The 12,464-nt window shown below is 42.5% G+C and overlaps 1 protein-coding gene across 1 annotated transcript; it reads right to left on the bottom strand.

Moving 5' to 3' along the window:
* Positions 1 to 2,441: 2,441 nt before the first annotated feature.
* Positions 2,442 to 4,062, bottom strand: LOC124684299. The gene is made up of 2 exons (XM_047218644.1): positions 3,996 to 4,062; positions 2,442 to 2,952 (listed from the first exon to the last, which is right to left on the bottom strand). The coding sequence occupies exon 2, from the start codon at positions 2,931 to 2,933 to the stop codon at positions 2,706 to 2,708; it is 228 nt and encodes a 75-aa protein (XP_047074600.1). The 5' UTR covers positions 2,934 to 2,952; positions 3,996 to 4,062; the 3' UTR covers positions 2,442 to 2,705.
* Positions 4,063 to 12,464: the final 8,402 nt, after the last annotated feature.

Here is a 12,464-nt window from a genome sequence, read left to right as displayed (position 1 = left end):
AAATCAGACCGGAGGGAGTAGTACCTACCGTAGCACTTTGTAGTAGTATAAATACCCCCCTTGTACCAGTTCAAAGCAATGCAATAAGAGCATTTAGCTCCAACTCTCTCTCTCCTGTGAACTCTACTTCACTCAGCTTGTGTGCGCGTGTGTTTCCTGTCTAGCAACAACAACTGGTATCAGAGCCATTTGGTGTACGATCTAAGGCTTTGTAGTCGTCCGGCGTTTGATCCAAGGGCTTCTTAACCACCAATCTACCGTTATGGGATACGGGATCACCCTATAAGATGAAATCTTCGGAGATCCACAAGAGTTTGATTTAAGGTCCTGAAAAATTCGTGGGATGCAGACTTCTCCGAGCAAGGTTACACTAGAATTGAGAGGGGAAACAACATTCGTAGACTGGTTTATGGGAGTCGACAAAGGCGTAGCCTGGTTACGCGCGCCGAGCCATACCAGGTTATATTTGACTGAGTTATTCGGGTCTGTTGCTCGTGGTGCAGACTGCAGAGGTTGTAAACCAGGTTGTAGCGGAGACATTGATGCGACCGGTATACGAGCAATTACCCAAAGACTAAATGTTAATCTCCCAAGAATATGCTGAACCGATGCCTGATTCGCTGCAGGCCGTTCGTTATTCAATCGTGCCGGCCGTTGTCTTTCCGGTTTCTTCACTCGCTCGCCCAGTTTTAGCTGCAGGGCCATCGTCGTCGTTCAGACATTTCAATCCGCACGAGACCGACCTGTTACCCTATGAGTGAGCTCTGAGCGCGAGGCCATGGCGGGGGAGGCGTACATGAAGCAGCTCCGCGCGCACCCGCTCCTCACCAAGGCTGTCAGCTCTGGTGTGCTCGCCAGCTGCAGCGACGCCATCGCCCAGAAGATCGCCGGCATTATATGTAACAATGCTTACATTCATTATCACTGTTTGTATTTTCCTTAAATCTAAACAATATTACGTAGAAAAGTTATGTGAAATTCAATTGTATTTTCTTGTAATAAAATCATTCATCTCGCTGAATCTCCTTATGTAAAAAAATAAACTGTAGATAATGTTTAGTATGTATCACTCGTTATGTTAGTGTACTTACATGTATCGAGATCCAGTTTTACATTGTTAATATCTAGGTCGAGAGCTGTAAGTGCACCTAAAAAAATGTAAACTGTATCTCCCCTAAAATAAATAGTACTTCCTCCGTGTCTTAATATACTATAATTGGTTGTAATAGCATCTTATATTAAGAGACAGGGGGAGTGTATCATCACAGAAAGAAGCACGTCTATTTTCCTTAGACCTACCTCGATAAAGAAAATGATTTTTACAACCTTATGTAAGACGCCACTATGAGATAGCTCTCCCGCCTCTCCCACCTTGTCAGCGGTGTCAGATATTGCGAGACTGATATGTTATATTGTTCAAGTGTGTTAGTCTTCGCTGCATACTTATCGATCGATGGAGGAGGAAGATGAGTTCGCAAGTGAAGAGTGATGGTCTTGATCGGTGCCTAATAAGGAATAGCGATTCCCGGCAAAAAATATGCCTCCCATATCGTTGTTAGCTTTAGTTTGTTACTGTTGAAATAGTGTATAGTTATAGTAATCGTGTTGCTGTAAATTTTCAGCTCGAAAGGTTTATAAACCGAGTCTGGCATGAATGAGAAGTAACAAAGGAGAATCAATCAGACTCTAGCGTAGCATAGGGGTTTCTTCATGTATATGGTTCCTCAATTCTGAAAATTCCCAATTGTCTCTTGATTCCACACCAATCCATCTACCAAATAATTGGTGCGTTACAAAGGTATCAGACTGCAGTCCTTACTTGTATCGTTTTCGCGGAGGCAAATCAAATCTGAATGGAGGAAGGTTGGCTCTCTCTTAAAATCCCATCACACCCTCCCAGTCCCAGATTCATGGTGGAAATGAGGAAAGTTTCGCCAGCCGTGACATTTGTGACGACGGTGGAGTGTTCAATCTTTCAGCACGAACACCTGCACTAATTGGAGATAACTTTTTTGATCTTGGTGACATAACTACGTGGTAATATGAAGAAAAAGAAAGAATCAAGGGATGGATCTAAAGTCTACAGGTTGCATCAAGTATGTACTAGTGATTAGCGAATGATGTACAAAAGGACCTACTCATATAAACAAGCTCCATTCGGAAGCACTCCTTTTCCAAATAGAAATCAGTAATACCACGCAGGTAGAATTCACGATGCCGATCCAACATCTAACAGAACACGAACCGAGCATGAACCTATTTGATCACTCTGCAGTCTGCTAGCTTAAACATTTCAGAATACATGCCGTAAGACATTTCCACAGTTGCATGCATGTAATCTACAGAGAATACACTAAAACACAAACGGAAATTCTGACCGCTATCAAAAGACCTGTTTCTTGTTGGATTTCAAGTGGTTGGTGCCTTTCTGCGCATTGACATTTGACAGCAAATAGCTCTTGTGCTGAATCTCATATATTCTCCTCAAAGCGAGACATCTAAAATTTGAGTCATACAGCAAGGGGCAGACTTCCCCCACGCATATCATCAGATAGCAATTTTTTACACAAAGCAGACGGTGCCTAATAATGTGTGTCAGAAGGAACATTCAGCAAGGGGAATAAGGAAAAAATGCGAAAAATCAAATGGGACCATCACTTCTGCTTCTTAGATTTCTTCGGCGGGTTTTTAGCGAGCGCCTCGCCCTAGTCGTCAGACAAGCCCTCGACGGACTCATCGGGGACGTCGTTCGAGGCGTTGTGCCTGGTGATGTAGTCCTTGAGGATGACCATGCTCTTCTCCCTCATCGCCGCCAGCTGCTCCGACAGTGTCACAGACTCGGAGCTGACCGCGAAGGACTCTGCTCCGAGAACCAGGGTGGCCTTCGCTCTCGGATGAGGAGCCGTCGCAGCGGCGGAGCTCAATTGGTCCATTGTTCTCCACTAGGCCTGCCTGGCAGGAAAATTTGGTACAGACATTAGGAACCACTGACGGGAAGGTACTTTATGGTAACTTCGCAAACTTGACATGTAGCTGAACTCTTTGCCAGTGCAAAGCAATGTACTCCTGGCTATGCTAGCAATGGTTACGAGTCGAGGGAGTCGAGCCAAGTCGTTGGGGTACCGACTCATAGACTAGTCTAGACTACTCATCGACTAGTCGATATGTACAGCAACAGTAGCTAGTACAAAATACTCAACCAGATAGGAGATTTAGTAACTAAATCGACATAGGTTCAACACAAGTTACATAACATAATAATGCTAGAACCTATAAGTTCATGGCATAGGCCTCAAATTATCTTGTCTAGATGATGAAACAATGTCTTTGAACTTCAGCTCCATCCTCCACGTTTAAATATTGCTCCATAGCTCTAAACTTCCTTGTATTTAAGAAGTTATGGATTTCATTCTTAATTTCCACCGACACCTCTAGACAGTAGTCCACCCTGAATTGAGTCGATCGACTCGAACACCACGACTAGTCTAGACTAGTCCACAACTAGTCGCTTGACCGCTCCACTCGTTGAATTAGTCGAGTCGAGCAAGCTAGTCGACAGTCAAGTTAGGACTCATAGACTAGTCGCACGACTAGTCTATACTAGTAATCCATGTATGCTAGTGGCAATTAGAGGCAGTTCTGAAATTATTCAGGCCCTTACAGAGACTCAATCTAAGTAGAATAATTCGGACTAAAACGAGTAATGGGGATTAGAAGGTAGGAGGTGGCATTTTACAGATGCGGCTCTGCACCTACACACTGCAACCAAATTCAGTCTTCCTCCATGGCTCAGAAACGCGTTCCATACATACAGCGGCATAGATGTTTCCGAAATCGTATCCAGTACTTGTGAACACTAAATCCTGATGAACCAAAGTTCATAGATGTTTGCGATTAGAAGGCATAGATGTTTGCGATTGATGCTGCAAGAAGCAGCGATTTGGGCATGACGAAGAGGGGTAGGGTGAGGGGCGGTAAGGGAGGTTGAGTGAAACCTTACGCCAGGGGGCGGAGAGGCGGCGGCGGCGCGGATCCTGTACCGCCGGGCGGAGAGGCGACGGGGAGGTAGAGTGTGCGGCGGCGCGCCGACGGCCGGTGGTCTTCCCGTTGTTTAGGACAGCACGCGCGGTTAGGCGTGACAGCAAAAACCAGCCAGGGCCGGGACCAGCCATGGTCTAGAAATAGTAGTGGGCCTCATAAGTTGGGCCAGGAAATACGCCCCTAAATAATGAATGAGAAAAAAAAGGATTTTGTTTTACCGGTCGGCCTTTTCATTTCGAAATCGTTAGAAAAAAGCCGACATTTATCATTTTTTTGTGCTAAACTTGTTTTATTAATAATCTGTTGTCGCAGTCCTAAACAAATCTTTTGTCGTAAAATATGCCACCTCGGTTCTAACATAAGTGTCACAATTTTATCTAGATACATATATATCTAGATGCCTTTCAGTTGTATATATACATCTATCTCTAAATAAAGTTTTTTTTTAAACAGAGGCAATTTTTTTTTGCCTCATTCATTAATTAAGAAGAGAGTACCTAATTTTTAGAAGAAAATGGGCGAAAATCTACAGCGACAGGACCAAGCCCACACAAAGAACACACTCACACACACCCACAAACATGACACTCCAACACCGCAACACTAACAAACACTAAGACACTCCAACACTGAGCCGTCAAGGACAGGCTACGACATTGGGGGCACCCGTCAGCCAACTGCGGATTCAGGGTAGACAATAGCCAAGGTGGCGAGAAAATCGTAAACTTCCCTGGCGATGATAGCACCAGGCAGCGCAGAGAACAGTCCAGACTAAATAAAGTTGTGTATCTAGACGAAGTTGTGACACTTATTTTGAAACGGAGGTATATGATTATTTTTCTTCTGACAAATAGAGAAATAGAGATGAAATTATCATATTGCCCTAGAGTCAAACTCAACTTTATCTACCTTTGGATTTGGAACTATATTCCCAAACACAAATGCAAATGCATCTCTCTTGCTCCGGTTGAGTTGAGTCGACATCCACTCTTTAAAACAATGGAAGTTTTGTTGCCCCGCCAAATGGGAATGCATAAAGATAAAGATGGATACATGATTTGCTGCAAGACTTGTTAAAGGAATAAGAAAAAGGGGTCAACAACAGAAGACTTATACACACTACCAAAATATCATTCAACAGCTAGACTGTTGTCAACATTGGCGTCCACGTCAGCAAGATGTCTCTGTCTCTGCATAACAAAAGCTAAAGATACAAGGGATGGAGCGCGCCGCATCTATTCTCTTCCACTGCAAATGCAACGGACGGGCGCCCTTTTTCCTGCAATTAAAATTTGCGTTGGTGTGGTTCTTGCCGCTGATTATATGTCTTGCTAGCTAGCTTTCATCTTAAGTGGATCATTCATGTGTACGCTAATTGGCTGACAAATGTATTAGATGTTAAAAAGTTCATATTAAACTCAGCAAAGAAACAAAAGTGACAAGGTTAATGGAGGGCGAATGTCATAGTTATATAAGTGCCCACATCACATTCGTTTTAATTTTTGTCATGAACATAAGCTAGACATATGTAGGAGTATGCTACCTAATAATTCATCCGTGCATGTGCATGCACGTCATTTTACCTTTGTTCTAGTGGCGTTATAATTAGGTTAATCATGGAGGTCTGATACGGAGATGGTAGCACAATAGATAATCTTAGGATTATAGTAGTTACTTCATTTTTATGTTGTCGTGTTTATAGATGCCAAAGTGAGAGAACGCTTGGTCGGCTTAGGTAAGATAATGTTGAAATAGTTAATAATTTATGTATTAATTAAATCCAACCAAACATTGAACGAGTTCTAAGTTTAACTACCATAGTAAACTAGACACGCCACATAAAATTAGTCAATAACCTAGCACACCTATCTTAATTACATAGTGATATAATACACGATAGTTTCCAGTTCAATCATAGAAAAAACAGCAAACAGGCTCTGGTGGTTAGGTCCCTTGTGGTGGAACCAGCCCACCTAGGTTCAAGTCCTAGACTTGACATGGGTGTTTGCATTTACCTGGATTTAACCGGCGCTATGCTTTCAGTGGTAAGTGACGTGCCCGTCAACAGCGAGGCGCCAGTGGTGACTTCGTCAACCTCAAGATATGCCGGCTCAGTCCCTCGAAGGTGCTCATAGGGGTAGGGTGTGTGTGCGTGCTTCATAGGGGTGTTTGTACGTGCGTGCTTCATAGAGGTGTTTGTGAGCGTCTGCGTTGTACTGTGTTCTAAAATCATAGAAAAAACATTTAGCCACTTTATTTTTTTACCCAAGTAACCACTTTGTTAATAAAAATCAGGTTGGCTGAATGGCATATCGGGCTAAAATTACTTGAAAAGTGGTTAAAACAATTTTCTGGTATGTAAATTCATTTCCATATCCATATTTGCTTGAAATTTAATACCCTCTCCGTCCATAAATAGATGTTTTAGATTTTCCTAAATTTGAATATACATATATACTAATTTGTGTCGACATACGTTCAAATTTTGACAAATCTAAGACGTCTATTTATAGACAGAGGTAGTAGCACACAATACAAATTTGGATTGTTCCCCATATATTACTATTTTAGTCTGGATTTGATATTTCCATATCATTTTCAATTTTACAAATATCAATGTTCGGTAATTGGGATTATCCACTACCGGTTTCCAGCCCTACTTCTTAACATTGTAATTATCTTTTCCAGATAGCTAGCTTTCATTTTTCTTCTACTAGTGATATAAGTGGATCATGTTCGTGCGTACCCTAATTGGCTAACACATGTAGACGCAAAGAGAATAATGCACATAATTAAATGGAGAAAAAAACAGTCCATGTTAATGGATGGCGAATGTCGCTAAATTCCCATACCACAATCCTCTTTTGTTAAAATATATATCTAATTTATTTAAAAGCTCAAACTGTTGAAAATGACTAGGCTATTTATCACTCCCCTCTCATCTAGGCTAGACAAACGGAAAGACCATAAGCAAATAAAAAAAAGTGCGTTGTTAGCCAAGAGTTGAACATGAGACCTCCTAACTTTGATACCCTATTAAATTGGGGGCAACTTGGATAGGATCTGTCTTTGTATAGGATCTATGAAATCAATTTTTTTGAATAGACAAAACATGTTTAAAAATTCTAGAAAAAATTCACAACAAACATCTGTCTTATATTGGCAACCCCTAAAAATTGCAGCTTCAAATTCGACCTATACTTAGAGAACAAAAAAGACAAAACTTAGGTGTGAATAGTGTAAAATCTTGTTTACCTAAATCTGGCACTATTCATAGTAAAGTTTATCTTTTTTGTTTCTCTGCATGTAGATGGATTTTTAAGCTGATTTTTTTTGGAGTTGTAGATGCAACTCATAGGTATGTTCTATACAAGTTTCAGATTTTTTTGCAGATTATACATATGAATTTTATAAGCTGATCCTATGATCTCATCTAATGGAGCGATCCTATACAAGTCTTCCCCCTATTAAATTGATGAGCCAACCAGTTCACCCAAAAGTCTGACATGTTAGAAGTCGTTTGGAAGCCAGGCTTTCATTTCGTTTGTAGTATTTTGAAATTAATACATGTATTCATTTCATTTACATTGTAATTTTAGAAAAGGACACTTGTTTGGTTGCCACAGGAATTGCAAATGACAGCAGAATCAATATTGAATTTGTAAATGGCTTCCATAGAGAAACACAAATGACAAGTCTCAGCTCGGAATTGTGTTTACCCATATCATCATTTTGCTAGATTTCCTAAATAAAATGACGGTCCAATTATGTGGCAACCAAACAGCCCACCTATGGAATTTCAAAATAAATTCCAGGATTCCAGACCCAAATGATGGATACCAAACGACTTCTTAGAGAATGGCTGGTAATATGTATTTGAACACTTTTATATTGTTTGTCATGAACATATGCTACCTGTGCATGCTCCTAATAATTCCCCCATACATATATGCACTGCATTGTTTCAATCATGGCGATGATCGATCGAGGGTACTAGTGCGTAGTGCATTTTTATGCTGTCGAGTGTTTATATGCCAAAGCGAGGGAAAGCAAAAGGACAGCTGGGTGAGATAAGATAACACTACGTGGTGGTGCGGAGTGCGGTTTCTGATTCCTAATCTTGAACAGTCTGTTGTTTTACTTGTCATCTCTCTGGCAGAAAGAAATCCTCCCCTAAACTCTTGTTCGGTTTGGTGGGGGATCGGAGGGGATCGACATGGATTGAGGTGGATTAAATTCTGTGTAAGTTAAAATCCGTCAAATAATTCCATAATAAAAATCTAGGAGGATCAATCCTACAAATGAAACAATCATCATAGGTAATTTTCCATAGAATTTAGTCATACATATTTTCCCTTCGAATGAAACAGGATATCGTAGGAAATACTATTTATTTAGTTTCTATGCGACTAAGTCCCTCACGGCGCCTTCTCCTTGGGCGACCGGGGGAGAAACGCTAGCCCTCCTAGCCGCCACCCCCTCCTCTACCCCCTCTTCCCTCATTGTCCCTAGAGGCGGCCGCAGAAAACCCCGCGCGTGATGTCCGTGAAGGGGACCGATGAGGCCCTGGTGCGCGCGGCCATGGCATGGCTGGGAGGGACAACACTTGGCTGCCAGTGAAAGCCGCGCCAACTTCGTTCATGGGAGGCGATGTCCGCATCTTTGTATCGTTACTTTGTCAAAGGAATTGTTGTTGCAGCTCTTGTCTTCTCACTCGGGCTGCTCCAGCGAAAACCCCAGATCTATGTTTCTCAGATTGGACGTTAGCAGCCGTTCAGCCTCCCTGGGTTTGTCCAAGTGTGTCCACTGTCAGTTTGATGCAAAATTGTCAATGAAAATAAACACAAGAATTAGCCTTTCTGCAACTCATTAGAACAAGAGCTGATGGAATATGAAAAAATTCAGTAAACATGGTGATATGCGCAACAAGATGGTCAGAAGGTGGTGGAACGTGCAATTTCCCTCCTGGAGACCAGATATGGGCCAGCATACCGATGGATCCTGTCCTCCTGCGTTTCTTTGGCTTGACGCGACGACCATTTCAGCTTCAGGTCAGGTCTGGGCAGGGCAGGGCAGCACTGCGCTAGCTAGGCTGCAGGCACTAGTCCGTAGCGCACATGCATTTACGCCACCACTGTTGCATGCATGCTGCCTGCATCGCAGATTCGCAGCGGCCGGGGGAGAAAACAAAGCAAAACTTTCTGCCTAGCTTCGAGGGAATTGCACATTCCACCACCTCCTTATACAATATACTGTGTTGCGCAAACCACCACATTCACAATTTTTTTTGCATATTCCACCAGGTCTTGCTCTAATGAGTTGCAGCAAGGCTAATTCTTGCGTTTAACTTTTTTTTTTTGACAAAAACAGTACAAACTTAGACGCTCACATACACGCGCATACACTCACCCCTATGAACGCACACACGCACACCCTACCCCTATGAGCATCTCCGGAAGACTGAGCTAGCGGATTGGATCTTGAAATTGACGAAGTCACCATAGGCGCCTCGCTGTCGACGGGAACGTCGCCTCCCACTGAATGAATATTCCGCCTTTATGAGACACCCAGATGTCAAACCTGGGGTTTGAACTCTGGTGGGCTGGAGGTACAACCACCCTCCTAACCACCCAACCTCAGGTTGGTTCCCAATTCTTGCGTTTAACTTGGTTGGCATCAAACTCAAAGTGACACAGTTGGACACACCAATTTTGATCAAGTCCAGCAAACTCCCAAGTTTAGCAGCAAGGCTAATTCTTGTTATGTTTGTTTGAGAATTGATTTTTTTTAGCTCAAGCTATATGGAGGCCATTTATTTGAACCTTGGAAAATTTTAGTTCAAACATTTCAGAATGAAATGTACTAGTACTCCCTCCCTTCCTATATATAAGAGCATCTCCAGTCGCATCCCCCAAAGCTTTATGAGGCGCGCTGAACATTTAACCGGCCCCAATCGCGCGTCCCAAAGGCCCTTTCCGCCTGGCGCGGCCCAATATGTTGTCCGACGCCCCGAGGCCATCACCTCTCTACAGGGACGCTTTGAGCGCGCCAGACAGAGCGCGAAGCGGGGCGGGGAGTGGCGGGCCCGATGTGGCATTGACACACGAACACCGCGCAACCGTCGCCTACCTCGTGACGGAAGTTATTGGCGCGCAACGACGGTGCAGTTTCCACAGAGGCGTAGCGACACGTCTCGTCGCGCCTAGCTCCCCGTGCCGGCGTTAATGCGTGCCACCGCTCCCTCGCCTCTCTTCGGCGTATAAAAAGGGTGCTCGGGTATCGTCCCTCACACAAACCCTAACGCCTCAATCCCCAACCCTAGCCACCACCATCTCAGGAGTCAAGGGCCATTCCATGGCTGTAGAGGTCGAGGTCAAATACTGATGGTCAATCCGGCACTCGTCAACAATATTGAGCAATACATTGATATCTCGAGTTTGTTATTTTGCGAGAATTTTGTCATTTTTACTGAGGGTCAAATACAATATATCTCGAGGCGCCGCCCCAGCTTGTCGGCTGTGCTGTGTGCGTGTGCACAAGTCATAGGCCCCGCCCCCTTTGGAGATGAGGCTCGCCGCCAGCAGGCCCAGCGTGACAGGGTTCGGCGGTAGCGGCAATGCGGAGAGGCCATGATGAGGCTGCCAGCGCTAGGGTTTCAATGCCCCCAGTTTGCCCCATAGAGAAATGGGAGCCCCTTCCGACTCGTCTCGCCGGTCACAAATTATAGTGCGGCAAGACTCCGAGATAAAAAAAAAGTCTCAAAAGGAAAATAAACCCCCAGGCAACATTTATGGTTTCTCTGTTCATCTTCTCTTTTATAAATCATACGCTAGTATACTGTTAATATATTGAAATGTAATGTTTATTGTCTTCTTATATGGCTGCACCATATAAAAAATATTTGCGTGCACTTGGCTAAAACAACGTGGTGTTGTATTTGTGTTGTATTTGTGTTGCTAGGCTAGCTGTTAATAGGGAATTAGACCTGGTGGAATGTGCAAAATTTTCATGAACCTGGTGATATGCGCAATGCTATGAGCAGGAACTGGTGGAATGTGCAATTTCCTCCCTAGCTTCTGCCGGGATGGAAGCTAGGTACCGAGTGATTTTTTAAAAAAAGGCAACAGCAGAGAAAAAAAGGCTATTGATCATCGGAAACCCTAAATGTAGCTCCAGCTACATGGTTTCTGTTTTTTCTTTTAAAATTCGAATTCGAAATTGTAAAGTTTAAAATGTTCTGCATATAATTCTAGATGAATGATGCATTATGCCAAAGCCCAAAATCTCGTGGTCAAATTGTATTCTAGGCTATACAAAAGTAGCAAATTCTGACAAATGTCGGAGGTTTTAGTAGACTTTCCACTACTTCACATCCACACTTCTGTGAATTTTCACGCTTCCTCAAATACTGAGTCTTTCGTGTTGATTCTTTTGCACAGTGGTTGAATACAAGAAGTCGACCTCAAGATTTTTCGTTTGGAATCTTTTTGAACTACAAAATTTCACTTTTTTTTTTGGAAAAACGGGATCCATGTAGCATGAGCTCCAAAACGCCACTCTCTACTGATCATCCTTTACCTGTATGGCTATTCGGTGCATGAAAGCGTTTCTCCTTAAGGCCTCGTTCATTTTCTCGGGAATGGACCGAGAGGTGGAACTGATTTAGACTTGGATTTGGTTGATCCCGTCCCTCCACCCAATCCCTACTAACCCCTTCTCCGAGGGATTAGATGAACAAGATCTAACTAGTGCGGTGGCCTTCGCAAATAGCATGCAAGGGCTTCATATGTAGTGGATTGGGAGTGTTCAAGAAAATAAAGTAATGGTTTCATCAATATAACATTTTATAATAAGAAACAATAATCCAGTTGTACTTCATAAAAAAGTTATGGTAAATAAAGTATCACATATGCATGTAATAGCTTCAATCAACCTAAATTTGTGGCTAATTAAGATTGCGTCAACAGCGAAAACATCCATATTTGTTGTTTGTAAGTATTATTAGGTTAGTAGTACAACTTTTGTGTTAGATCACAATGTGATTTATTTAGCATTGATATATTTCTTCATGAACTTTGAGGAAAATAGTTCATCATCATTAATAGGTGGACCAAATCAGGCATTTATAGTTGTAACCTCTCTCTCTAATTTTCTTCCTCACAATTACTTGTGTTGTTTTAAAATGTTCGACTTTTTAGACGATGGTCTCTATGGTGAAACATCGACCATTATTTTCTATACTAATATGATCCTAAAAATTAAAGTAAACCAAGAGTCAACACTATTTTAGTAATAGTACTTTTTGCATTCTTTTTTTTAAATGCATGTTATATCGATCTTTAATACAGTATAATGTTTATACACATTAGGTCACCTGTTCCATATTACAGTACATGAATACACAACTGGATTGACATAGTTTC

Source organism: Lolium rigidum, chromosome 1 (assembly GCF_022539505.1).
Source record: "Lolium rigidum isolate FL_2022 chromosome 1, APGP_CSIRO_Lrig_0.1, whole genome shotgun sequence".
Classification (NCBI taxonomy): Eukaryota; Viridiplantae; Streptophyta; class Magnoliopsida; order Poales; family Poaceae; genus Lolium; species Lolium rigidum.
Note: the sequence above shows the minus strand (reverse complement) of the source record. Positions and strands in the feature narration are given on the sequence as shown.

Excerpts from the sequence above, each read along its gene's own strand:
- LOC124684299 (XM_047218644.1), bottom strand. The coding sequence starts at position 2,933 with ATGGACCAATTGAGCTCCGCCGCTGCGACGGCTCCTCATCCGAGAGCG.